General features: G+C 47.5%; 1 protein-coding gene across 1 annotated transcript in view; it reads left to right on the top strand.

Annotated features, from left to right (window-relative positions):
- AGBL1 (ATP/GTP binding protein like 1) overlaps positions 1–27,624 on the top strand; it is a 388,187-nt gene that overhangs the window by 263,746 nt on the left and 96,817 nt on the right. The window contains exon 22 of the mRNA XM_034784899.1: positions 17,325–17,488. Coding sequence (XP_034640790.1) covers positions 17,325–17,488 — 164 coding nt within the window. The remainder of the gene's footprint in view (positions 1–17,324; positions 17,489–27,624) is intronic.

The following is a 27,624-nucleotide window of genomic DNA, read 5'->3' as shown; positions in this document are numbered from 1 at the left end:
ACAAAAGTGCTGAATGTTTATCGTCTTGTCTTACATCATCATTTTGCTGTATCATTTATTTTTCCTTTGACAGATTTTTAACACTGTCAGTCTAATATGCATGAGGGGTTGAAGTGTATTACCATAATGCAGTGTATTATGGGTAATCCCATGCAAATTGTTCTGTGGAGAGTCATGCTGAATTATGTTCTTGGAGGGAAAAAAAGAGGCAAAACAAAGGTCTTTTTTTTTTAACTCTTTGTTCTATGGATTTCAGAGCAGTCGCCACAGGCGAAGGTTGTAACCAGTTGTTTGACATTCAAAAACATGTGCAACTCTTTTCAGTGGTGTTCCCCCTCATTGAATCCTGTGCCAAAAGGATGGAGTTATGCATGAGGAGCTTTTTTATTTGTCTGTGATATTTCATTTTGAAAATGTTGCTAGTTTGTCAAAGAAGTAAAAACAGGGAGGGGGGGGGACACACCACCTGTTGCTAGTTTTCCCAACACTCCGCTGTAAATCTCTCTGGGAAACATCAGTTGTTATGAACTTAAAGAGCATCTGATGCGTCTTGGAAGCAGCAGATCTGATCGTATGTCATGTAGTTCTGCATTTCTCTCTCTCCTTGTTTTCTGTTACCAAAGGCATTTGCACAAAAGTCGGTCCTTTGTTCCTCCTGAGTCCGTTCAGCTTCCAAACCTGAAACAGTAATCCTCTTTGCAGGACATAACACTTGATTGCTGTGGAAATGATTGCGATGTCACTAACAGAGGATTAGAGCTTTAGGGGAAAAGAATAAGCAGCAGGTTGAAATGGACTTCTAAGGAAGAAGTAGCTTGTCTTCATGCAAATGTCCTTGCTAGTATAGTAATTGCACTGGATATGAAATCCAGGAAGTGTGTCATCTGGAGTCAGCGATGGCTCTACTTCCATTTGTTTTACCCAGTTCATTAGGAATAGTTAGTCGGTCTTCAAAGACACATTGGCTCTCGGTTTATTGTTGCAAGGCATGTGTCTTTCTCACCTGTTGCTCCAGGAGGCACTGAATTAATCAGCTGGCATGTGTTTGTCTTCTGCTGGCCTCTATCTCTGAAAAAGCCAAAGTGGAAATATCTACTGCGGAACAAGGGAATTGTTGGCTGCTTTAACCTGCGTTTCTCATTAGTTATCCCAGTTGTGGCTAGCTGCCTCCCTCTCCCCCTGACCCTGTCTCTCTGACCTCATCTTTTCCTGTTCCTCAGTCTGTTCTTTATGTAACCCTTCTGCCTGTCAGAGTTGGCAGCAACAAGGGCCGGGTTCAGTATCTAGGGATTCGGTTTCAATAACACAATGCAAAACCAGCTCAAGCCCCCACCCAGTGACCTGGGACAATTACATACCACCCCCTGGGCGCCTCTAAGAGGCAATACTTTCCCTCTCGCAAACACAGAGTCTGAGTATAGCAAAAGCCTTTTAATAAAGGAGGGAAACAATGCAGCTTATGCTCAAATAAATTTGTTAGTCTCTAAGGTGCCACAAGTATTCCTGTTCTTAATGCAGCATTATGTTGGGGAAACACCACAAACAGGATTCATAACACAAACCATGAGCAAAAGACCCACTCCCAAGTAAGTTTTGCAGTTTAGGACGCTCAGAAGGGGGCCTATACTACCAGGTACACATACCTATCCCCAGCCTCTCTCAATTCACTGGGTTTTAGAACCCATGTCCCTTGCCTAGCGAGTGCTACTTAGTTGAGGGTGAGTCCCTCCGTCATAAAATGCCAAGTACAATTCTACAGTCCTTGATTAACATGACCAGTTGGATCACAAAAATCCCTTTGGGACTGCCAACTGACGTGCCAAGACTACTTCTGCCCCTGCTTTCCCTGCCAGCTTGGGACTCCAGCACCCCGTCTTGCTGAGCCAGACACGCCCGTCTGCTCCAACACAGACTCAGGGTCTGAACCACGTGCCCCAAAACTGCAGACTTAACTGAAAGCAACTTAAGAAGTTTTCCTGTCTTTAACACTCAGATGCCCAACTCCCAATGGGGTCCAAACCTCAAATAAATCCGTTTTACCCTGTATAAAGCTTATATACAAGCAAAATAAAATAAAGCACGCAAGTCTGAGTCTAATACAGTAAGAAAACTGAATACAGACAAAATCTCGCCCTCAGTGGTGTTTCAGTAAGCTTCCTTTTACAGACTAGTCTCCTTCTAGTCTGGGTCCAGCAATCACTCACACCCCTTGTAGTTACTGTCCTTTGTTCCAGTTTCTTTCAGGTATCCTTGGGGGTGGAGGGGCTATCTCTTGAACGAGCTGTAGACAAAATGGAGGGGCCTCCCAGGGGTTTAAATAGACTTTCTCTTGTGGGTGGAGACACCGTCCTCTCTCCTATGCAAAGTCCAGCTCCAAGATGGAGTTTTGGAGTTACATGGGCAAGTCACATGTCCATGCATGACTCAGTTTTTACAGGCAGCAGCCATTGTTTACATGCTACCCTGAACATCCTCAGGTAGACTTCTTATGTGGATTGGAGCCTTCCAAGATTCATAGTCCTTTAAGTGTTTCTTGATTGGGTACTTAGTTTGCACATTCCTTTCTCAAGAAGCTGACTAAATGCTTTACTTAGGCCTTGGCTACACTTGCGGATTCACAGCGCTGCTGTGGCAGCGCTGTGAAGCGCAAGTGTAGTCGCACCGCCAGCGCTGCGAGAGCTCTCTCGCAGCGCTGCAAGTACTCCACCTCTCCGAGGGGAATAGCTTGCAGCGCTGCGAGCGAGTGTGCAGCGCTGCAGGCGCTGATTACACTGGCGCTTTACAGTGCTGCACTCACTGCGCTCGGGGGTGTGTTTTTTCACACCCCTGAGCGCAGCAAGTGCAGCGCTGTGAATTGCCAGTGTAGCCAAGGCCTAAGGCTAAGGCTTCCCCACGAGGTGGGTGGGGGGGTCGACCTAAGATACGCAACTTCAGCTACGTGAATAGCATAGCTGAAGTTGCATATTTTAGGTCGACTTACCTAGCTGTGAGGACGGCGGCGAGTCGACCGCTGCCGCACCACCGTCGACTCCGCTTCCGCCTCTTGCTGCGGTGGATTTCCGGAGTCGACGGCAGAGCCATCGGGGATCGATTTTATCGTGTCTAGTGAAGGCGTGATAAGTCGATCCCCAATAGATCGAGTGAAGACGTGCCCTAAGGCTACTTAGAAATCAAGCAAGTACAGAGCCAATATTCATAACTTCAAATACAAAAATGATACATGCATATAAATAGAATGAATAGATTCAGTAGATCATAACCTTTACAGAGATATGTTACATGGCATATGTAGCATAAAACATATTCCAGTTATTTTATATATACATTCATAAACATATCTCCATAAAGCCTTCTGGGGTGCACCGTCATACCCACTTCCCGAGCCTCCCAGTTATCACCATTTTCAAAAAATTCCTCCCTAAAATCTGGTCACTGCCCTACCTTTATCATACATACCCTAACATTATCTGCGAACAGGGTCTTTACAGTGCGTTACTATAGCTCACAGGGGTCACCTGTATTTAGGTGTACGGATCACTCGCCATCAGGGGGTCTGTAGGATGCTTTTGGTATGAATTACCTTCTACAGAAGTTAATTTTCATTCAGCGTGAGAGCCCTTCCGAACCATGGTCTAGACTGCAAGCGCAGTTGTATTTGGCATGAGGAAGAAGTTGAAAGGGAAAAAAGAGCTCCACTGTTATTCTTGTTTTTTCTGTTAAACATGACAAGCAGCAAGAGGGATGAATGGGAGTCTGAATAACAACTCTGAAACCTGTAAGAAAACAAGACAACACACTCCTAGCTTGTGGTTCCATCCAGCTTCTAGAAAGATGGGGCGAAGCCCATTCTGCTATAGGTCTCTTTTCTTTCTGATCTGAGCTGGGGTGTGGATGATTTTGGTTTTGCCACCTGCCTTTCACTTGGAAAATGAATGTTTCCTTTGTTGTTTCAGACGCACTAGTACAATAGGTTGCAGAGTCATAGTAGCTTATGGATACTGAACCTTAGTCTGTTGTGAGCAATAGATGGGGAAGTTAGCTTTGATAGTGTAAGCTGAAGAAGACCAGGCGATATTAGTGTTTCTGCTGCAGGCTGAGCAGTCGTACATAATTCAGGAGGAAAGGACGAGGTGGCTCTCTGGGTATTGCATCAGGGTAGGACAGTGTTTCTAAAACTGGGGCCGCCGCTTGTGTAGGGAAAGCCACTGTGGGCCGGGCCGGTTTGTTTACCTGCCGCGTCCGCAGGTCTGGCCGATCGTGGCTCCCGCGGTTCGCCACTCCAGGCCAATGGGAGCTGCTGGAAGTGGCGACCAGTACGTCCCTCGGCCTGGGTTGCTTCCCGCAGCTCCCATTGGCCTGTAGCAGCAAACTGCGGCCAGTGGGAGCCGTGATCGGCCGGACCTGCGGATGCGGCAGATAAACAAACTGGCCCGGCCTGACAGGGGCTTTCCCTACACTAGCGGTGTCCCAAGTTTGGGAAACGCTGGGGTAGGAGATAGACTTATGATACATGAATGTTTAAAATAATGAAGGACATAATCAGTGGCTGAGAGTTAGGGCTTTAGGTGGCTCCGCCACCTAAGAGAACTGTGTTCAGATTGTATTTTAAATTAATTTGTGAAATTGTGTTGAGAAGGTCTCAGTCTAATCTTCTCTGAGCGCTTCTGCACTTTTCAAAATCATCACAGAGTTTGGCAGGATTGCCAGTAGCTGCCAGCAGGATGGGGAACTCTGGTTTGAGGTACATTAGCAGAATATATTGGAGGCTCAGGAATGGACTATGGGAAGCATGTACAGGTCCAAATTGATTTTATACTGATATAGCTCTGGGGAGAGCGTGCAGGATTGGAATAGAAAGGAAATTTATATGTCAGGTTTGAGGTGCTTTGGCAGAGCAGGTGGCAGACTGGAATGGCATGGGATGTTGAGGGCTAAAATTTAGTTACATTGAAGAAACAGCTCAGGACTCAAGTATGTTGGCAGAGCTGGTAGGGAAACAGGACTGGAATAGCAGGGAGTGCTTTGATTCAGGATGCACTGGCAAAATTATATGGCAGGAGCAAAGGTTTGTGTGCTGCCTGCATATGTTATTTTACACTCAAGCCATCACTATTAATGATCAGGACCAGATGACATTCCTCTAGGAATTCTGAGGGAACTAATGAACAAAGGAGCAGAGCTTCTAACGAAAATATCCAAGTTATCATTACAAACAGCCAGAGGACTAGGTGGCAGTCAGTGTCATAACCTTGTTTAACAAGGTGCTAAGAATGATTCTTGGCATTTATAGACTTACTTCAGGGGCTGAGAAAAGCATTGAAGTTTCAGGTGAGTATAATAACATAGGGCCAAGGCAACATAGTCTGTGAGGTGAATTTTGCTTCTCTGTTAATATGTTAGAATTCATTGAAAGAGGCAAGGAACTCAGTGGCTGAAAGAGAAGTGGTGACTGAAATGTAATTAGACTTTCATAAGGCTTTTGATATAGCCCCTTGCAAAAGACTATTAAGGAAATTTGGGAACCCTGAGGTGAGAGGTAAAGGAACTTTCATGTATTCAAACCTAGTTAAAAGAGAGGAATAAAATGTAGGAATAAATGGACAATTCTTAGCATGGTAAGAAGTTAAAAGTGAGGTGACCCCAGGTATTAGTGCTAGGACTGGTGCTGGTCAATATATTGATTAATGACCCAGATGATGGGGAGGAGAAGGAGGTAGCAAAATTTGCTGCTGCTGCTCCTGCTACCGCTACCGAATTTACAGTAGTGGGGAAGATTGTAAGGCCCTAAAGAAATGATGAAATTGAGTAATATGATGGCTGATGAAATGTAGACAAAGGCACATTAGAAGGGCCAATTTAAAGCACCCGAACATGTGGATGGGTTTTGAATTAGTTGTAATCACTGGGGAAAAATAAGTAGCCATCACCTAGAAAGCTAGATGAAGATGTCTGCTCAGTGTGTAGCAGCAGCAGCAATAAAAAAAAAGGGTGAATTAGATACTAGACTATATGAAGAGAGGGATAGGAATAACACAGCAAACATTATAATACAGTTATGGACATTAATGTTACTGCCTCTCCTAGAATACTGGATTAGTTCATTTGGAAAAAGACAAAGCAGAGCTAAAGAAGGTCTAAAGAAGGCAAATGAAAATGTTTAGTGGCCTGGAAGCAGGGCCGGCTCTGGCTTTTTTGCCGCCCCAGGCAAAAAAGCCTCCCCCCCCCAGCGTGGCAGGGGAGGGCACCGAGCCCGGCCGCAGGCCGCTCTCCCCAACCGTCCAGAGTGCCGGTGAGCCTGCCGTGGCTCCGCTGGCGGCCGGAGCCCCAGGAGGAGGGTGGAGAGCCCGGCCGGGGCTCCGCTCTCCCCGGCGGGAAGAGGGCGGTGAGCCCGCTGCGGCTTCGCTCTCCCCGGCAGCCAGAGCGCCGGGAGGAGGGCGGAGAGCCCGCCGCAGCTCCGCTCTCCCCCGTGGCCAGAATGCCGGGGGAGGGCGGAGTGGCGGACAGAGCGCCAGGGGGAGGGTGGAGTGCCGGCCGGGGCTCCGCTCTCCCCGGCGGCCAGAGTGCTGGGGGGAGGCCGGAGAGCCCAGCTGGGGCTCCGCTCTCCCCGGCGTCCGGAGCCGGAGCACCACACTGCCCCCCTCCAGGTGCCGCCTCAAGCACAAGCTTGGTGGGCTGGTGCATGGAGCCGGCCCTGCTTGGAAGGAGCTTCTGTATGAGGAGAGATTAGGAAAATTAGGCCTGTGTAGTTTGAAAAGGGAAAGAGTAGAGGACAATATGAAAAGGGGCTTTACAGTGTGTGGAAGTAACCCTGAGCCCTGCCTGGCGGGATTCATCACTACGCTCTGCATGCTTTGCACTAGTGTAGTTGGCACGGTGGGCTCCCCAGAATTCCCTGACACAGAACACCTCCACCCAGTGCTGAGCCAGTTCCACCTGCTCTGTCCCATCTCTGCAGAGGCACCAGGGACAAGGGATGTGCTGAGGGAAGCTGGAGGCAGACTGTTGCCAGGCCGGAGCAAGTAGGAGGAAGTATGTGTCCTGGGATAGACCTGTACATGCTGATTCCTCACTGCCGAGGGGCTATGGTAGCATGAACGCAGCTTACGGCAGTCATGAGCCTCCCTGGCTTGTGCCAGAGCATGAACCAGCTCCTGCGGGCCACAAATAGGGGAGGCACAAGTCCTCCCCTCAGGCCCTGGGTTAGTAGAATAATGACTTTTACAACCCTCTGGTGTAGTTCTAGGGTTTAGAACAGGAGTCATGACTCTTGGGTTTTATTCCCAGGAGCACCATACTTGCTGTGTACCCTTGGGCAAGCAGCTTCCCTTCTCCATGTCTCATTTACCTGACCTATAAAACGGGGATAATAGTAAACACCTGAGAGGAGGGTTGTGAGACATCACCAGTTACTGTTTGTAAAGTCCTTTGAGACCCTGTGCTGAAAGGTGTTGTGGACTGTTATTGCAATGAGATTAAGTGGCATGTAGAAGGCCCTGCAGGTGCTATGCTTTACCTTGTAATATAATACAAGGATAAGAGGGCACTCCATGGAATATTTAACCTGTGGAACCCAGCAGTGGATGGCATTATAAAGACAACTAGTATATTAAGATTAACAAAAAGGATTAGAGACTTATAAATAAAAGTAGCAGCTGCACTTACATTAGCTGGAATAAAATTACAAGGACCTTATGTTTCAAGGTACATGGTGATCCCCATCTGGGGTCAAGAAGATATTTCACTCCCATGGTGTAATATTGCTGAGTTAGGTACATTTTATGTCTTCCTCAGAAGCTCTAGACAGGACTTTGGACTACATGGACTATTGGTCTGGTTATTCTGATGTACACTAAAGTTATTGACACGTGGATAATAGCCCTGTCCTACCGCACAGGGGTACTTTGAAGATAAATACATTAAAGATTGTGTGAAGTGCTCAGATAATATGGGAATGGGGCAGTGGGGGATTAATAATTTTGCCGCCCCTAGGCCGGGAAATAATTGCCGCCCTGGCCCCGCCCCGACTCCGCCCTTTTCCCGCCTCCATTCCAACCCCCTCCCCAAAGTCCCCGCCCCAACTCCGCCCCCTCCCTTCCCCTATTGGATCCCTTCCCCAAATCCCCGCCCCCGGCCCTGCCTCTTCCCCCAGCGCATGGCGTTCCCCCTCCTCCCCACCCCACGAAACAGCTGTTTCGCGGTGCAAGCGCTGGGAGGGGAGAGAAACAGGACGCGGCAGCCCGCTTGCAGAGGAGGCGGAGGTGAGCTGGAGCAGGGAGCTTCCGCCCCTGCAAATTTGCCGCCCTAGGCCAGGGCCTTGTCGGCCTAGGCAATAATATGGCGCTGGAATGGGGCCCATATGAATACCTGTGAGTTTCCCAGTCTCCACATGCAGGGGTAATACTAGTTTGCCTCGTACTTATACGGGACCTATAGGGAGGAAGGATGGTCTTTTGGATAAGGCACTGGGCTGGAATGTAGGAGACCTGAATTCAGTGCCAGGCTCTGTCATAGACTTCCCTGCTGCATCTCAGTTCCCATCTGTAAAATGAGAATACTTCTCTGCCTTAGCGTGAGGATAAATTCATTAGTGTTTATGAGGCGTTCACTGACTACAGTGACAGGGGCCGCAGAAGTAACTAGATCAGGGGTCAGCAACGTTCGGCACGCGGTTCGCCAGGGTAAGCACCCTGGCGAGCCGGGCCAGTTTTATTTACCTGCTGACGCGGCAGGTTCGGCCGATCGCGGCCCCCACTGGCTGCGGTTCGCCATCCTGGGCCAATGGGGGTGGCGAGAAGCCATGGCCAGCACATTGCTCGCCCGCGCCACTTCTCGCCGCCCCCATTGGCCCAGGACAGTGAACTGCGGCCAGTGGGGGCCGCGATCGGCCGAACCTGCCGCGTCAGCAGGTAAATAAACTGGCCCGGCCCGCCAGGGTGCTTGCCCTGGCGAGCCGCGTGCCGGACGTTGCCGACCCCTGAACTAGATAGATAGGCTGATGTATATGAACCCTGAGAAGCACAGGGGTCCTGAGTTGGCAGGGTCTTTTCTTTAAGAAGGTATTGGAAATGTCCAGCTATTTGTTCACTTTAATTTTTGGAGTCCTCCCCTCCAAGTCTCACTATAAAGGGTAGAAACACTGTTTACCTCCCCTCTTTCTGAGCACACGGAGAAACAGACTGCTCAGTAATAAGAGGCCTTCATGCGCAAATAGTACCACAAAGTTAACCAGCCAACGTGTACAGAGGAAACTTCCTTCTGCTGGAAATGTCTGTGGCAGTCAGAATCAAATAGGAGCTTGATGCAGCTCCAGGCTCTGTCAGATTGAAACAATGCAAACTCCTACAGAGTACTCAGTTCTGGCCTGGCATAGCACCCATTCAACCCGTCCCACTACTTAGGAAACAGAGCAGCTGCTTATGGGAGAGACAAAGTGAGAGGGGGGTGAAGGACTGTTCAGTGTGTGTGTGGACTAACACTAACATAATATGTTATGTTATATGTTATACACTATATATGTTATATATATGTTATACACTAACATAACACATAATATGTTAGTGTTAGTACAGGTGCTATCCAAAGCAGTTGATTGACCAAAACACACACCCTAAAAACAGTTCATTGGAATGATACATGGTATTTAAATGAATGGGAAAGCAAACCAATGCAGTGCTTACCTCTGCTGGAAGATGAGAGCTCCCAGGGAGTGGTACCATCCCAACTCTAAAGACTGTCCCCTCCAGGGGGAGCATTTCCACCTCTCTATTCTTCTCTGTCTTTCCTCTCCTTAGTGAGCATTTCAAAAGATCTACATTTTGGGAATCTTCGCCATGTAGAAACCTACTCCTTCCTGGCCCTTATCAGGAAGGGCCCTTGTAGAGCCTGAGTTTCCATTGCCCTGCACCAGGTGCAGTCATTTACTGTAGTGACAAGTGGGTGTAAAATGCTACTGGCTCAGAATAGTAGCATTTTATACCCATCACAAGGAGGTACAAATGATGGCACAAGATGTAGGGGAATGGTGAATCAGGACCTACATCCCTGTCCTGAAGAGTTTATAGCCTATGGACAAGGAACAGACAGAGGAAGAGGGAGTGAACCATCCAAGCAATGTGGTCAGTTACAGTTGGAGAAGGTAATATTGGTTCTGTGTCGTTCACTAGTTTGTTCTCATGTATCATGGCAGCAAGGGCAGGGTGCTACCTGGGAGTAGGTGAAGGAAGGAAAGGCAAAGGATATTGAGGGAGGAGGAGAGAAAGAGGAATAGGGAGAGGAAAATTTGGGGAGAGAAGGAAGGTTGGAGAGGAGCATGGAAGGCTCCGGGAGCAAGGCTGCTGTGGAAAGATTGTGGGGATGAGAAAACGGGGCAAATAGCCAGTGGGTGTAGAGGAGTGGAGGAGAAAGTGACACCAGGCAATCTTAGTTTAGTCTTTTCCCCACAATAAGTCTGGAGAATTCAAAATTCAACTTGCTTGAATGTTTGGCTAGAATATTTTCCCCTACTGAATTCCCAGCGTGCCGCTGAACAGATTTAGAAGACAGCTCCCCCTAGTGGGTCCAAGGGGAAGGGGTTGTCCCTCCTTGTTTGCCTTCCTCTCTCCACTTCCTGAACAATCCTGGCTGTAAAATACACGTGTTTAACTAGGGAAGCATTCATTTCATCACAGAAAAATGACTCAGAACAAAAGCACCCCCCTGATGCCCTTCATGTCTGTCTCTGTCTCTTTATGTATCCATAGCTACTGGCCAAATCCTGACGTCCTTGCTCAGCCGTGACAGAGGCAGTACTCTCATTGACTTTGTAGAAACTTTGCCTGAGTAACGACCACGAGGTTCAATCCTACAGAGACAGGCAGTGATGTTACCTCACTTTGTGGCCAATGTCCAAGACAACAGTTGCAAACTCCTATAACAATAGGCAAGGCAGATAGGTTCCATGAGTTTTCTCCTTACTTCCATTCCTCTTTATCGACCACCACTGGCCCCAGCAGCTTCCAGTCTTCTCTTCCATATCTCTCATCCTCCTCTCTTCTGTCTGCCCCCCCCATTCTCCTCTCATCTTTCATTCTAGAAATTCCTTTGATCTTCTCTTGCACACCTTTTCCCTATGTCATTGCCTCTTCCTGCTCACTTAATCTACATATTTATCATTGAAGTCCTTTGGCCCAAACTCATTGCTTTGTCTGTAATTTCTTCCATTTTGCATGCTCTCCCTGCTATTAAATACACTATTGTAGCTACGTCAGGGACTGTGGCACATGAGAAAACGTAGCTTTCTCCTCACTACCACCCAATCTATAAGCACCAGGTTCCTACAGGTGTGTACCTGTGTGTTTTCATTTGGGCTGGGGGTATGTGTGTACGGAGAGACAGCAGTGCTCGGGCATAGTCCAGGCTAACGTTAAGGCAGGAGACATCAGACATTGAATGTTTCATTCAGCTCTCTGGCTTATCCACTGCAGCCTTCAGATGGTTTCTATTAGTATTCTGACTGAGAGCTCACTGATGGAATTAGTGGGAAACCAGACTGTCAATTTATTTATACCCAGCCTCAGGGCATAACCACTGTGCATGTGTAAAGCCATTGAGATGCAGAGAATACTGTGTGTGTGTGTGTGTGTGTGTGTGTGTGTGTGTGTGTGTGTGTGTGTGTATTGACTGCAGGTGAGTTTATAGCTGAAAGCTGTTGCCCCAAGGGTTGAAGAAGTGGCGGATAGTACGAGAGAACACCTTCATGGCATTCTTGCCCACCGAAGGTCCCTTTTTTCAATTCAGGGAGCAGTCATTTCCCCTAAAATCTCCAGTCTACCTATGGGTATGTATGTCTTTTGGCTTTTAATTTTGCTGCACCTTTAGTTTTCCTATGCTAAGTCATCTCCAGTTTAACTCACAAGGTCCCGCAATCCTCTGTGTCGTCAGGTGAACATGGCACAGCCATGATGCTTGCAGCTGTGGGAGTGTTTAATGCTGCCTTTTTGCCTCCAGCACCATAGCTATATCATTAATCCTGCGAAGCATTGTGAGGGCAGTTTGTCTAATGACGGAAACATTTATCTGTGGATACAGCAATGCTGAATATTAACAAGCATTATTCACCATGAATTACTCGACCAGCTCTGGTTTGGAGATACCTGTTATCATAGTCGTGTCCTGGCCAGATTGCGGCTCAAATAATTACTGTCTTCCTGCCCCAAATTCCCCTCTCATTGTGAGACAGTACATGTTGCTGGCTCCCAGTCCAATTCCTACTGGACACATGTCTGCCTCAGAAAGCCCACCCTGACTTCAAGCACTAACTGACACCCCAGCTCACAGTTTCAGCAGGGGCTGAACTGGTCCATAGAGACACGACTAAGCTTTTCAGCCTCTCGTGATAGCTAAGACCTCCTCTACCTCTGGTCAACTGCATAGATTTCTAGATTTTGTGTGTTCTTATATAAGAAAAGTGGCCCAAAGCTTGAAATGGAATCTCAGGTGGGGCCTCAGTGCAGCTTTCTACAGTGATATGAGAATTTGGAAGAGAGAATCAAGGAATCACAGGTGTCTGTGGTTGGCAAAACATGTGCAGCTCTCCTCTGCCCCACAGTGGCCAAGAGGCAGCTCCCCTGTCATCCCATAATGGGATATCTGCAGAAGGCAGCACGCTGGCAAGGGGCCGTGTGAACCTAGGAAGTTTGAGGGGGCTCAGTGCTGTGTACTAGAAAGGTAAGGTCTTGGAAGACCCACCCTGAAGGACACCTTGAACAAAAATGCAGCGAGACATGGTTGCCTAGTTCACTGACCTGTAATGCTGTGGTAACCAGACCACATTCTGTCACTGGGTCCTCAGCCAGCGCACTTCAGTGCAGAATGGCCAGTGTCTCCTACCAGCCACTTACTAGACCCAGGCACAGATTGGCAATATTGCATTCTGCATTTCATACAGCAGGTATGTGTATGGATGCAGAAATCTACATCAGCAGTTCCTGGCACTGCTGGCAGGAGCCATCAAGGACATTAGTTTTATATCTCAGTTCTGTCAATACCTCTACTTCCTACTGTAGTCATGGCACACCCCTTCCAACCGCACCCACTGCTGAAAGGGAGGGAGGGGAGAGTGAGAGAGAGAATTATGTGATCTAGCTGTGTTAAAAAATAAAAGTCTCTCTGTGTTTGAAGTGAATAAAGTGTGTTAACAAGTAATCCTCTAGCTGAGATTTCCAGCTGTTACTCCTCAGCTGTCTGATATCAAAGCAATATGGGACGATGGTACGGCAGCTAACTTCGGTGCATGAGCAATTACAGCCTGATGTTTCTCAGGTATATTACGGTTTTATTATTATTATTTCTCTGCTCATAGTTTCTTAAGGCCTCTTCATATCCTGACTAAAACTCTGGGGAATCATAAAGCCACAGCCAGAGCTTTAGCACAGTCGCTGCTTGGCATCTCCAGGATTGATAAGTATTTAGTGTGTTGCCTTGATCTTGGAAGCAGGGCCTTGCGATACACCCCAGAGGAAGCCTCAAGATGTTCTCTGTGTATTCTGCACCTGAGAGAAGCTCTTGTCATTGTATAAATGGCAGATTTCTGCTTCTGCTCTCTCTGCTTGAGCCAGGCACCTCCATCCTCTTTACTTGGACATAACCAAAAACTGCCTAAAAATTATTTTAGAGTAAAATAAATAATACATTTAAAATTTGTTCAGAGGCACCAAGCACTATCACTGCCTTGTGTTTATAACCCTTGTTTCCTGTGACTTATCTCTTTGGTTTCTTCTTATTATTAATGATTTGTATTGCCATAGCTCAGGGATCGGCAACCTTTGGCACGCGGCCTGTCAGGGAAATCCGCTGGCGGGCCGGGCCGATTTGTTGACCTGCAGCATCCGCAGGTTTGGCCGATCGCGGTTCCCACTGGCCCGGTTCGCCGTTCCAGGCCAATGGGGGCTGCGGGAAGCGGCGCGGGCCGAGGGATGTGCTGGCCACCGCTTCCTGCCGCCCCAATGGCCTGGAACGGCGAACTGTGGCCAGTGGGAGCCGCGATCGGCCAAACCTGCGGATGCTGCAGGTCAACAAATCGTCCCAGCCCGCCAGCAGTTTTCCCTGACAGGCCGCGTGCCAAAGGTTGCCGATCTCTGCCATAGCTCATTATACCCACACGTTTAGTCCCTACCCTGAAGAGTTTACTGTCCAAGAGATTTGCCCAAGGTTTTATAGCAGGTTACTGGGAGAATGGGGAGTGGAACCCAGCTTGTCAGACTCCCAGTTAATGCACAGGCTGCTTTGTCTTTGCATGTTACATTACCGCTTTATTTCGATCGGGCAGGTATTTTTTCTTTTTCTTTGTCTCTCGTGCCTGGTGTATTTTTGAGTGCTGTATTATTTTATTTTATTATTGACGATGGTAATACTTGCAAATTTGTAGTTTTGTCTCAGAAGCCGGGGAAGGAGCAAGAATTTCAATGTATTTACCATGAAAAGCTGCATTTGCCAGGGCAGCTTTAATCCCAAGTGACATTTGCACATACTGTACCTGCCAGACCATAAGTGGTGGTTTTCTCATAGTCCTGACTGGCCTTGTGGGCCTGACAAACTTGGCAAAAGTGTTTTCAAGAAGTGCAGTAGTTTATGTGAGAAATCTCTCCTTACTTCCATCTAGCAGGCACTCTTAGTTCAGAAATAATCACAGCTTGCACTTACAGAGGGCTGCTCAGTCCTCCAGGGTCCTGAAGTGCTTTACAAATCTGACAGATTCTACACAGGGAGAAAGCCCATGAGATCAGAGCTCTGCCTCCTCTAATGGATTAATGGAACTTTCGCGGCTCTGTTACCCCTAAGACGTTCAGTAATAATACGTAGTAAACATCCAAGCCCAGAAATAAAGGCAGTATTGGAATGGAGCTCACACCATTCACACAGCTGTTCCTGGGAATGTAAGTGGGGGCTTTTGACCGTTACTAAGGAAACGATCTTTGGTAGCTCATATCAGAGGGGGGACTACAGAGAGGTTTTGTGCTAAGGAGACCCAAAGGGTTGATACTGGCAGAGACAGCAAATATTCAGTGATTGATTCTGCCCCCCCCCCCCCGGGTGATGGCATCAGGGAATGTTTTGGATGGGGTCAATAAATGCCAAAGTTGCGGGGGAGTTCACAGACACTTTCTCACTCTTGTATATCTGGGCTTGATTCTGCCCAGCCCTTACACAGCATACATGGAACTCCCATTGGTTTCATTAAGAATGCAGCAGGAGAATCGGGCCCCTGGGTTTGTTTCATTTTAGTTGTTGCACATTTTTTGAGGGAAACAAACAAACAAACAAAATATCTAGAAATGGTTCAGAGTTTGGTTTCTTCTGGGATCAGCACCTAAAAGTTTGCATACTGTATTCAAGCATTACAGTCCATTTAGACGCATAAAGGTGCAATGGAAATGTCACCGGAACTGGCTTTCTTGTGAGGCTTTTTGGCCTTTCCTGCTTCTGGTTGGATTGGGAAGCTCGTGACAGCCTCCCTGAGAGCTGTACGCACAAAGATGCCATTTAAAATGAAAAATACAAGGTGTGGGGAAGGGGAGCGTCATCTGAATGGTTCAGTTCAAGGTTAATATGAGTCAATTCTGGTTCTATCTGGATCATTGGCTTTCCAAGGGGAATAGTGGGGACAAAAAAGTCTAACTTGTTTTAAGACTGAGCTTGATAAGTTTATGGAGGGATGGAATGATGACATTGCCGACAATGGCATATGGCAGGGATCGGTAACCTTTGACATGCGGCCCGTCAGGGAAAGCCCCTGGTGGGCCAGGCCAGTTTGTTTACTTGCTGCGTCCGCAGTTTCAGCCGATTGAAGCTCCCACTGGCCGCAGTTCGCCGTCCCAGGCCAATGGGGGCTGTGGGAAGCAGCGCGGGCCGAGGGATGTGCTGGCCACGGCTCTGAGTTACTACAGAGAATTCTTTCCCAGGTGTCTATCTGGCGGGTCTCACCCACCTGCTCAGCATCTAACTGATCACTTTATTTGGGGTGGGGAAGGAATTTCCCCCCAGATCAGATTGACAGACCCGGGGCGGGTGTCCCTTTACTCTGCAGCATTGGGTACAGGTCTCTTGCTGGTTTGAACTAAAATAAATGGTGGATTCTCTGTAACTTGAAATCTTGAAGTCAAGATTTGAGAACTTCAGTAATTCAGCCAGAGGTTATGGGCCTATTACAGGAGTGGGTGGGTGAGGTTCCGTGGCCTAAGATATGCAGGAGGTCAGACTAAATAATCACAATGGGTCTTTCTGGCCTTAAAGTCCATGAGACCCTATTTAGGCCCTGATTCAGCCAGGTACTTCAGCATGTGCCTCACTAAGCATCAGAGATGCACCATGGAAAACCTTTGTGAATTGGCATCTATATGCAAGCTTGACCAGGACTCCTTTGATTCTGGCCCATCAGCTAGGGTTGGCCAAGAGGAGCCGTTCCACCTTATTCAAAGTCAGAGAGACTTGACAGGGTACCAGATTAGAGACGGGTCTGACCCAAACCCTAATCTGCACTGCTTACCCAATCAGAGCCGGAGCCTCCCAGACTTTGCAGTGGTTTGCAATCCAAACCAGGAACCACATCCCCATGTTTCATAACAGGCAGGACTCCCCTGAATTTGGGGGTGTTGAAAATCCAGCTCCACAGTTTGCAACCTCAGCCCGCCTCTGCAAGGGAGACACCAGTGTTTAGTAGACGGGGAAGCTCCTCAGAGGTGTTGGTTATTTTGTAATTACTTTGTTATTGATTTTTGTAAACGATTCATAACTTGTTAAAGATCTTTTCCCCCTCCTTCCTTTTCATCTCTGCCACTGCCGACAGCTTCCAGTGGCACAGCCCATTTGCCTTCCCGTGGCTCAAGGAGACAACTCTTGCTTTAACAGAGAGGAAGTGTGGTCTGATGTTCTGAGTGCAGGGCTGGGCGTGGAGCCAGGAACTCATGGAGTCTGATACTTGCTCTTACAGTGACTCACTCTGCAGCCATAGTCAAGTCCTTTGAACTCTCTGCCTCAGTTTCCCCATCTGTAAAATAGAGGCCAGGGGACCCTGTTAATGACTGTAAATCTTGCTGCGGACGAAAAGACCTATATGGAGCAAGTGCAAAGTAAAAATAGGTGGTTGCAATCTTTGACCAATGGAGTGAGCATGTGGGTTCAACATTTTGGGGTGTTGTCTGGTTCCTTTCATTGTCCTGCCTCTAGACTTTCCTACCCGGAGGAATACTCCAGAGAGGGGTAGCCTATATGAGATGGTAACTCTTCCTCCTACCCCGAGCTGGGTGAGTCCAGACTCATCACTCTAGGTTTCTGTTTTTCACCGGCAGGGCCTGCAGATTGGAACACGAGAGCTGGAGGAAATGGGAGCCAAGTTCTGCCTGGGACTCCTCATCCTGCAGCTCAAATCCTTGCCCTGCAGCAAGAAGCTGATGGCTCAGGCAGCAGCCCTGCTGGATCCGGAGGAGGAGATTGCAGACCGTTGGGCACAAAGGTCAGAGTGAGAGCATTACTAGAGGGTCCTCCTCAGGAGGGGCGTTGGCAGGGAATAGTCTTGGTTCCACGTTTACAGCACCAGCCTCAACCACAGGCTGAGATGCTCATTATCAATGAGGAGACAACTAATTCCTAAAGAAACCCATGGTGGAGGCAGCAGTCCATGAGGTTAGCAGTGCTGCCCTGACCTGCACCCTTCCGACTGGGTAAATCAGGTAGAGAAGGAGATGGTCCTCTCAGACTTTCCACTCACTTTCCCTTCTGTTCCATTCATCAGAGTGGCATCGTCCCGAAGGATTCTCTGTGGGGGGGGGGGGGGGGGGGTCTCACATATCTTCTTCCTAGCTGTTCGAGGAGGGGACACTCTCCCCATCAGAATCTGTTTCCATCTCCAATAAAAGGCTCCCTGGAGAGTCTCCCACAAGGAAATAATTCTCTGAGAGCTGCAGGGAAGGGACTGAGTACTGCAAATTCAGAAAGGAGCTTGTCAGCAAGCATTAGAAATTCTAGGCTTGATTCTGGAAGGGGCAAAGTGCCCACGACTCCTATTGATGGTGCTCCACACCTCAAAGAATTGGACACACTTAGAGAATCAGCTTTTGGGTCTGTGACCCACACAGTGAAACCTTGACCCTACTGATTATTTTGGAGAAGCTTATCTTTTTAAAGTGCTAAATTCTGCTCTGAGTTTCCAGGGTGCAATTCCATTGCACTCAATGTCAGTGGGGTTGCTTCAGTGTAAGTGAGAGGAGAGTTTGACTTGGATGTATGTCAGAGTATAAAGAACATAAACTCAGGTGTCTGAGGAGATACGGAGATTTCTATGCAGCATCACCGTTCTCACTTGCCAGTGACATGTGCATGCATCAAACTAATGTTTTTCAAAAAGTGATGGAAAAAGAAAACCCAGTGACTGATACGAGTCAACGCTCCCCCTACGGGTCTTTCATCAACTGATTCTTTCACTCTCACCAGTGAAAAAGGCAAGTTGTGTAGCAGAAATACCCCAGTAATTTATAGTGGATTTCCAGTCTTCCCCTTCAGGGATACTTAACAGCCATTAGTGCCACCTGTTCTCCATGCTGGTGATGGTATTTACAACCTTGTTCATCATTTTTAATGTTTATGGAGGGAGAAATGAAAAAGTCTAAAAAATAGAGATGCTCCTTTGGATTAGTCATGCTCACTTGTACATGTGAACATGAAGCAATTACTGTGTATCCCAAACACTGACTGTGCCGCGAACAGCCCTCCGACAAGCAATCAGCGTGTCATTAGAGAGAACCGCTCAAGCCTGGCCAGACAGACCGATTCCAGGCATAAATCAAACCCTGACTTTGGAACTGGAGCTGCATAAGCCTTTGAGTTACAATAACGTCTCCAATGGGGAGGGAAAAAATCCAAACACCTACTGAAGCCGGGCAATGAAATAAAGCCAGGTGGAACTGATGAGGCCAGAACTGATCCTGGCCTTTTTGCCTACAACTAAGTGGAATCTTTTTGAGATGAAAAGATTTAAAATTCTGTTATTTTATTTGCTTGGTTTTACGGTGATGTTCATTCACCTCAGCCCTTTACAGTCTTGGATGAAAATGAAACTGGGTGTACCAAAATAATAGGAAGAAAACTTATTCACACACAGTTATTTCTTATTTAGCCATGTGCAGGGGGGTCAGACTAGATGATCATGATGGGCCCTTCTGGCCTTAAAGTCTATGAGTCCGTGAGTTTAAAACAAGTTGTACTGAAAATTTCAACTGATCTTGCAAGAGTCCCGTAACACAGAAATCTAAATCCATGTAGATAAGGACATGAACTGTTAGGTGTCTACCCAAGTGGAACCAGTAGTCCCTTTGAAATTTGCCTGGCATTAATTAGTATGTCACCATCATCCAGTGATGATGGCTGAGAGTGTTAGGCAGAGTGACACCTGCAAGTACTCACAGGAACTATCTTTGGGCTTGGGTGGGCAGAACAACTGGAATTGTTTGCTAAACATGTGTTTGCAAATCAGGTAAGTCACTGAATTTTGAATTCCACCCAGTGAGATGCCATTGGAAGAGCTTGTTGCGGGAATGTGGAGCAGGAACACATGAAACAGGAAGTTTGATAACATATAAAGTTCTTTATAAATGCTCAAATGGAAATGGTTGTGCAATGTAGTGATTTCAGTTCAGCACATCAAAATTCAACTGCAGAGTCGATGTGACTTTAGTTGAGAGAACTGCCTCATGCACTCCAGAATATGAGTAGGAACTCTACTGTAAGCAGTGTAAAAATGCAGTGTGCAGAATGCACATTGTATACAGGCAGGAAAATAGCTCTCCCTAGGCCTGATATACACTAGCAAAGTATTCAGGAATGATTTCCCACCAGAGCAGCTTCAGTAGTAGTAGTAACAATGGGGGAAGCTGCAGTGAAGACAGGGTGCAGGTTTTTTTACTTCCCCTATATGCCCCTCTTACTCAGTGCAGGGTTAGATGACAGTGGTAAGAACACGAGAGTCCTGCCTCAACTAGTGTTTCTAGTGTTGCTATTAACAGTGGAGTTGCACTAACAGAAAATTGCAGCTATGAAATTTGCTAGTGTAGATGCATCCTTTTGGGCTTGCAGGAGAGTAAAGTTTTGGTGGTTTAATACCTATGCTGTCATTGTCTTTTGATTACAACAAAGGTGTGTTGCATTCTGCGGTCTGTTATACTCTGCTACTGAGAGTATAAGTAGGGTGGAGTGAAACTACCCAAAATATTTTTGCCCCTTTTGCCAAGTGGTAGTAGATTTTGAGGCCTTGCAGATTGGTGTCCCACTGGAGGAGAAATCAGCCAGGCAGAGTCTGGGTGGGTATTGTCTGAGTACAACTTCTTTTATTTATTCTATATACACCAATCCTGGAGCAGGCATGGTTACATATGGAACCCAGCCAAATCCCTCTTCCAGAAATCTCAGGAGCAACACCAGAGCCCAATTCCCAGGAAGCAATTCTGTCCCAAGAAATGACTGGAGGTAGCAACAGCAAAGCAGGCAGCAAACTCTTTCGGCTATTTGTGACAGCTTTCCCAAAAGGAAACTACATCACAAAAGGAACAACAACACAGCATGTCTCCAAAGACTGTGCGCTGCTTCCACACTTACAAAAGAACTTGTAAACATATGTGTAACAGCACTGCCTGGTGATTTCTGCTGAAACAGTTTGCACCTGTGACCTTGGAGAATTTTCAAGCATCTTTGGGAACTGATGGATTCAAACCTTGGTGAAAACAACCCATTTTCTTTGACACACAACTTTTTGCTGCCAATAAGGTGACATTGTACCTGAGCTGAATGTTCCAAATTTGTTCCCGGACAATTTTTTTTTTTAATCTTCATGTTTTTAAAGACAAGGGATTTATTCCTGACCTTTTATTTTCACTAGAACTAGACAAAAATTCAAAATGAGTCTATCCAAATTTGTGACATGTCAGAAGAGGATCTGTGAGAACTACACACTATTACACCCTTTTTAAAGAGATAAATTCACCCCAAATGAGAAATAAACACCTGTTTGTGCAACAACCCGTACTCACAATGGTGGGCACTTATTCACATGCATAGTGTCATTGAAGTCCTGGGACTACTGCATGAGGGATGTTTCCGCCTTCAAGTCCTAAATTTGTATATATGCATCCATGCACATCTGTATGCACACTGACATGTATACAGGACTGTGTACCTGATATGACTGGCCATTCAGTGACCCAGGGGTTACATCCACATCACTGGAAACATTGGACTAAGACTCAGGGTTAAGGTAAAGGATTAGCAGCCTTCATTTAATAGCCCTTGCTTTTCTGGAGGTCTGTCTGGAGTAGCTAAGCAATCCCAAAGTGTCATGTTTTAGCTCTGGGTCTTGCATAAAACCCAGGATGGATTATTCAGGGGCTGTGTCTGCTTAATTTGTTCCGAAGAGCTGGAAAGGAGCATAGAGCCATTAAGACAGCACTCCGCACAGACTCATTAGCAACTGGTGATTTACAAACTAATCCCATTGCCAGACTGTTACATTGTATGTTCCAGTACAAAGCCCCTTATTTATTCTGGGCTTGCCTCTGGTTGCACTTGCACCAACTTTATCAGAGTTCCTGGTGTCATTCCTTTGACTTTAGTGCCACTCTGGGGTAATGAAGGTCAGATGAGACTCTGTACTGGTACCAAAGGAGTTAGATACAACTGGGTTTGGGTTTTGTTCCCTCAGCAGTGGCACATCAAAGAGGTACGTAAATGAAATCTGTCTCTGTCTGTCTAACTTAATCCAGTCTGTCTCCTGTATACACATTCCTAAAGCACTCCTCACCACTGTACTCAGGATAACAGGGCAAACCATGAAACGAGAAGTTAATCCAGCCCTGGGTATAGTTCGATCCCAGACTTAATTAACTAAGTGGCTCATCTGAAACTCTTGTAGGTCCCAGTTAGTAAAGTCTGATCTTCTAGTCCTCACAGACGTCTCTGTCCATTTCTTTTATTTTTTAAGTCCCTGCAGTTTGTCTCCTGCACGTATTTGCCTTTGCCCTGGGTATCTGGTGTGCTTGGCATTGACTTGGCATGTCAGCCCCTGACAGCAAACATTTCCACCTGTCAGGATTTATATCTATACATGTCTTTTAATCCTCCCCTTCTCCGAGCGGTCTCTTTCTTTCCCCACTGCTGTTTCTTTCCCCACTGCTCGGAAGGGGATGACTGGGAGGGAATAGACTGTTTTTGTGCACTTGATCCAGTTCTGTCAGAATCAGTGGTCAGTAAATTAGAACAAACCATAGCAGTCCAGTAAGCAAGTTTTCTGATGGAAGGTTGCCATATGAATGTGGGATTTGTCACACCAGATTAGACCAGTGGTCCTTTGCATCCAATGTAGTGCCTCCTTGGTAGCCAATGAGTGGTGCTTCAGAGAAAGGTGGAAAGAAACTATGCTGGGCCTAGTCCAGGGATCAGCAACCTTTGGCAAATGGCCCATCAGGAAAATCCACTGGTGGGTAAGGACGGTTTGTTTACCTGCAGCATCTGCAGGTTCAGCCGATCGCAGCTCACACTGGCCCTGGGTCGCCATTCCAGGCCAATGGGGGCTGTGGGACGCAGCATGGGCCGAAGGATGTGCTGGCCGCCACTTCCCGCAGCTCCCATTGGCCTGGAACAGCGAACCGCGGCCAGTGGGAGCTGCGGTCGGCTGAACCTGCGGACGCTGCAGGTCAACAAACCATCCCGGCCCACCAGCGGATTTCCCTGACGGGCTGCATGCCAAAGGTTGCTTATCCCTGGGCCCTCATCAATAGTTTGGTGTAGTACATGGGCCATCTGTAGAAGATATCGTACTGTGTAATGGGGTAGTGTTTACCCTGTGAGCTCTCCAGACTAACTCCAGGGTTCCTTACTCAGGCTTTACTCAGCCCTTCCTCAGAAAAGCCTTCAACTGAAGTCCCTGTGTGTTATACCTGATTAAGGACTAAGGAAAAATTGAGTAAGAGCCTTGAGATTTGGCACTGTGTATGTATGATCAGCTTATGCCCTAAAGCATGAGCCTTGGGAGATTCGGTGGAGTAATTCATATGCAGTAGCAGAGTAGATAAGGGTAAGTCCCATGTAATGGCAGAATTTATACAAAGCAAGTGCCTTGTAAATACATGGTACCGAATCCTCCCCCCCTCCAACACACCTCTGCCATCAGCAGCACAAATCAGTTGGATAGTTGCCCTGTTAGGGTAGCCAATGATTACCCCCAACACAATGATTCCCACCTTGCGTGGCACAAAACCACGTAGCAGCTCTGTCCCTTTCCAGACTCTCCCTGTGCCCTGTAGTTAGCTCAGACCTTCAGGAGCTCCCAGCTGAGAAGATGAAGTGCCGACACATGTTTCGGACATCATGTTTTTTTGACAATAGGTTTCATGCCTCATTTGCCGTAAAAGCGATTAGGTTTTAGTCAAGACTCTCCGAGTAGCTTTACATTTGTCATGGCCAAAAAGGGGATGGGAATTGTGACTATTTGCAGCAAGTTCAGGAGAGAAAAAAAAACCTGTTACAATTTTTCACCTTCCCTCCACTCTGGATGGATGGGGCTGGTCTCCCTTCCCCTCTCCCTTCTCTCCTCCTCCTCCCTCCAGCTCATGTTTGCAAGGGTTGCATATATACAGCAGGCATGCTAAGTTATTTCGGTGAGACACCTCTACTATGCTAAGGTGGCATTTGCAGTGTCATTGAGCATTTTTGATGAGTCAGCAATGATTCATCTCATGTTCCTCCATTGTCTCTTACCTTTCTGCAAGGGAACAATTGTATCCCCCACCCCGAATGGCAAACACTCCTGTTTCTGCTGTTAATGGCAAACAGAAAGCTTAATAACGGCACCTGCCCCAGTCCACTTTTAGCTATGATTTTCTCAGCTTCCACATCCTAGCCAAGTGTGGGCCAGGTTATGCTGGGAGCACAAACACCTTCCCCTGCATCTCCTCACCCAAGGAAAATCCAGGGCGCTGTGGTAAGCTGTTTGTGATTTAGTAGGTAGAGCTCTATCCTTTGACCTGTACTGAACCAGTGCATCACCATGATGATAGGGGCTGCTGGTGGAGGTGCCATCTTTTGACCGAGACATACAACTAAGGTCCTGACCATTCAATGGCATTAAAGACACTATGGCACTTTTCATGAGACTCGATTCTTGACTCTGCTTTTTTGGACAAATTCCACTGTGGCTAAATGCATTCAGACCCCTCCCAACCTCCGAACATCTCTGTAAATAGAGACATTTCCCTTCATTGCTCAGATGTTGGGTCGATGAGTGCTATACAATTGCCAGTAGCTTTAATTAAATTCAGCGTGAAATGCTGTGCTGTGTAGCTGGTGCAGAATTTGTCGCGAAGAGCAGTTTCTTATTTAAAAATACTGGCACAGTATCTTTGCCGTGTGAGTTGATCTGAATATATGCTCTGAGCTGGTCCCTCACTACGTTGGCCAGCTATGGCTGGAAGCACTGGAAAGGCCCCCGGCCCCTTAGGGCCATGTATCACTCTCCATTGACGTGCCTTCCCAACAGGCGAGTAATACACTTTTGCCTTATGGGTAGGGCCCTACCAAATTCAATGCGTCATGGACTGTGAAATCTGGTCTTTTCTGTGCTTTTACTCTATACCAGTGCTTCTCAAAGCAGGTCCGCCGCTTGTTCAGGGAAAGCCCCTGGTGGGCCAGACTGGTTTGTTTACCTGCCTCGTCCTCAGGTTCGGCTGATCGCAGCTCCCACTGGCCACGGTTCACCGCTGCAGGCCAATGGGAGCTGCTGGAAGCGGCGCGGGACAAGGGATGTGTTGGCCGCCCTTCCCGCAGCTCCCATTGGCCTGGAGCGGCGAACTGCAGCCAGTAGGAGCTGCAATCGGCTGAACACGGCAGGTAAACAAACCGGCCCGGCCCGCCAGGGGCTTTCTCTGAACAAGTGGCAGACCGGCTTTGAGAAGCACTGCCCTATACTATACATATTTCACAAGGGAGACAAGTGTTTCTCAAATTGGAGGCCCTGACCCAAAAGGGTATTGCCTCCCTTACTTATGCACAGCCTTCAGATCTGGGCAGCTAGAGAGTGGCAGCAGTTAGCCGGGCACCCAGCTCTGAAGGCAGTGCCCCACCAGCAGCAGCCTGGAAGTAAGGGTGGCAATACCACTTTTACCATGCCACTTTTACTTCTGCACTGCTGCCTTCAGAGCTGGACGGCCAGAGAGTGGCGGCTGCTGACTGAGGGCCCAGCTCTGCAGGCAGCAGCCTAGAAGGGTGGCAATACCATACCATGCCATCTTTACTTCTGCACTGATACTGGCAGTGGCTTTGCCTTCAGAGCTGGGCTCCCAGCCAGTAGCTGGCACTCTCCAGCTGCCCAGCTCTGAAGGCAGCGCAGCCGCCAGCAGCAGTGCAGAAGTAAGGGTAGCAGTACCGCAACCCCCCCAACAATAACCTGGGGGGAGGGATAGCTCAGTGGTTTGAGCATTGGCCTGCTAAACCCAGGGTTGTGAGTTCAATCCTTGAAGGGGCCACTTAGGGAACTGGGGTAAAAATCTGTCTGGGGATTGGTCCTGCTTTGAGCAGGGGGTTGGACTAGATGACCTCCTGAGGTCCCTTCCAACCCTGATATTCTATGACTCCCCCACAACTCCCTTTTGGGTCAGGACCTCTACAATTACAACCCCGTGAAATTTCAGATTTAAATAGCTGAAATCATGAAATTTACGATTTTTAAAATCCTATGACTGTGAATTTGGTAGGGCCCTACCTATTGGATCTGAAGACACTTGATCTGCCACACTGCCGGTCCTTGGCCAGGGGAGCAAGTTGCACCCTGGGTTATTGTATGGCAATGAGATTTGAAAGGAGAAGCTGCACCTCTTTCCTGCCATCTCTTCCCCCTGCTCACCCGGTAAACTGCAACATACCTTTTTTCGTATTATAAGAGTTCGGGCCCATTGGCTTCTTTGGAAAGTCAGCCAAGCAGCCCTGCCTGTAATTAATACGTTTGGTATTCCAGCATACTTCACGTAGGCTTCCACTGGTGGGCCATTGTAATACAGCAGCTTTTCATTAACACTATCCCTGTTTCCCTCCCCTTGCTCATTTTCATATAATCCTGTTGATTTTTTTAGATTAGGAAATAACCTGCGAGCTGTGTGCCCTCAGTGATTGTTATCAAACAGCAGCCCCAGGCGTGCCAGGAAGCTTTCCGATCCTACACACCTGCCCGAGAGGTAGTTAATTTATCAAATAACGTCTAGCAACAAAAAGGAAGGAAAGGGAAGAAATCAGAGCTGGGAACTTCAAACTCACATGGAAGCACTGCTTGCTGATGTGTCTTGATGAGGTTGTTCAAATTACCCATGTGTACAGACTTGACTGGGCTACAGATAATGAACTCAGATATTTCCAGCAGACATATGGGCTCCACATCACCTTTTCTGCGGTGGGCCTGCTGTGAGGCATATTGGTAGGATCTTATCTGTTATTCAACATTTTCATATCGATCACTTGTATCTGTGTCTGCACTAACTAGTGTAACAATGACTAGAGCTCTGGACCCTCGTGCTTTAGGGCATCAGATGAGATATCACAGCCATAGTGACCATGTAAGTACGTAGGCAGATAAATAAAAGCTGATTGCTACCGGGGTCAGGAAGATGTCTCTCTCGTGAAGGAGTATTACCCAGTGACGTGCACTATGGGGGATATACGCTGTCTTCTGAAGCATCCTTCCTAGGCTAGGATAGCACTTTAGATGGAACAGAATGGGTGGTCTTTTCCAATGGGGAATGATGAGGCATAATGGGCTAAATGGGCCATTGGTGTATTCCAGGGCAGCAGGCGGTGGTATTTCAGACCAAATATACCATTTTTCTTTTCTGCTGTGGAAGGAAGCAGGGTAAAGGACTAGGTGGTCTATCTGTCTACCATTGCTGGTGGAGCAAGAGGCCTGAGACCAGTTTATATTGACCATTGCTGTTTTCTGGTGCAGCAGGAATTGACATCGCAGACTAGATGGACTATTAGACTCTTGCAGTGTTGTAGGAGTCAGGACACCACTTTATCAGTACTATGCTTGTGATCATCCGTGCCCTTTCTTTTCAGCTGTTACAACCACACTCAGAGGAAGGTATAATGGTGAACAGTGGATGCATGGAAAGGAGAGGGAAATCCTCCTGGGTTATGCAAGGTTGGGATATTCTGGCTGATTGGACATGGTGGGCAGCATGGCTAACTACCAGCAACAGACCACAAGGTCTTGGTGCACATGTGTTTGCATGGGGTGCAGTTGAAAATGGAGGTGCCTGGATTCCAAGATGGACCCCAGAGGCACGTGGTAGTTAGGGGATTGGCAGAGTTGTCACACTGGTGTGTATTGGAATAGTTCCCCTGTGGGCAGAAGAAACGCTGCGGTGAAGGGGTGTCTAGACAGGAAAGTACTGAGAGGAAACACATTCCCATCCCCTCAGAAGAAAGTACATTTCTGTGAAATCAGAGAACTTATCCTCCATACCCCCTAGTAAGTGGTTCTGTTTATTGTCATTGTCATACAGGGTGACCTTTAATTTATCCATAAGTCCCAATGGAGTCTCCAGGAAAGACAATCATGTA

This window comes from Trachemys scripta, chromosome 10, assembly GCF_013100865.1.
Source record: "Trachemys scripta elegans isolate TJP31775 chromosome 10, CAS_Tse_1.0, whole genome shotgun sequence".
NCBI lineage: Eukaryota > Metazoa > Chordata > Testudines > Emydidae > Trachemys > Trachemys scripta.
This window is presented reverse-complemented; position numbering and strand designations above follow the sequence as displayed.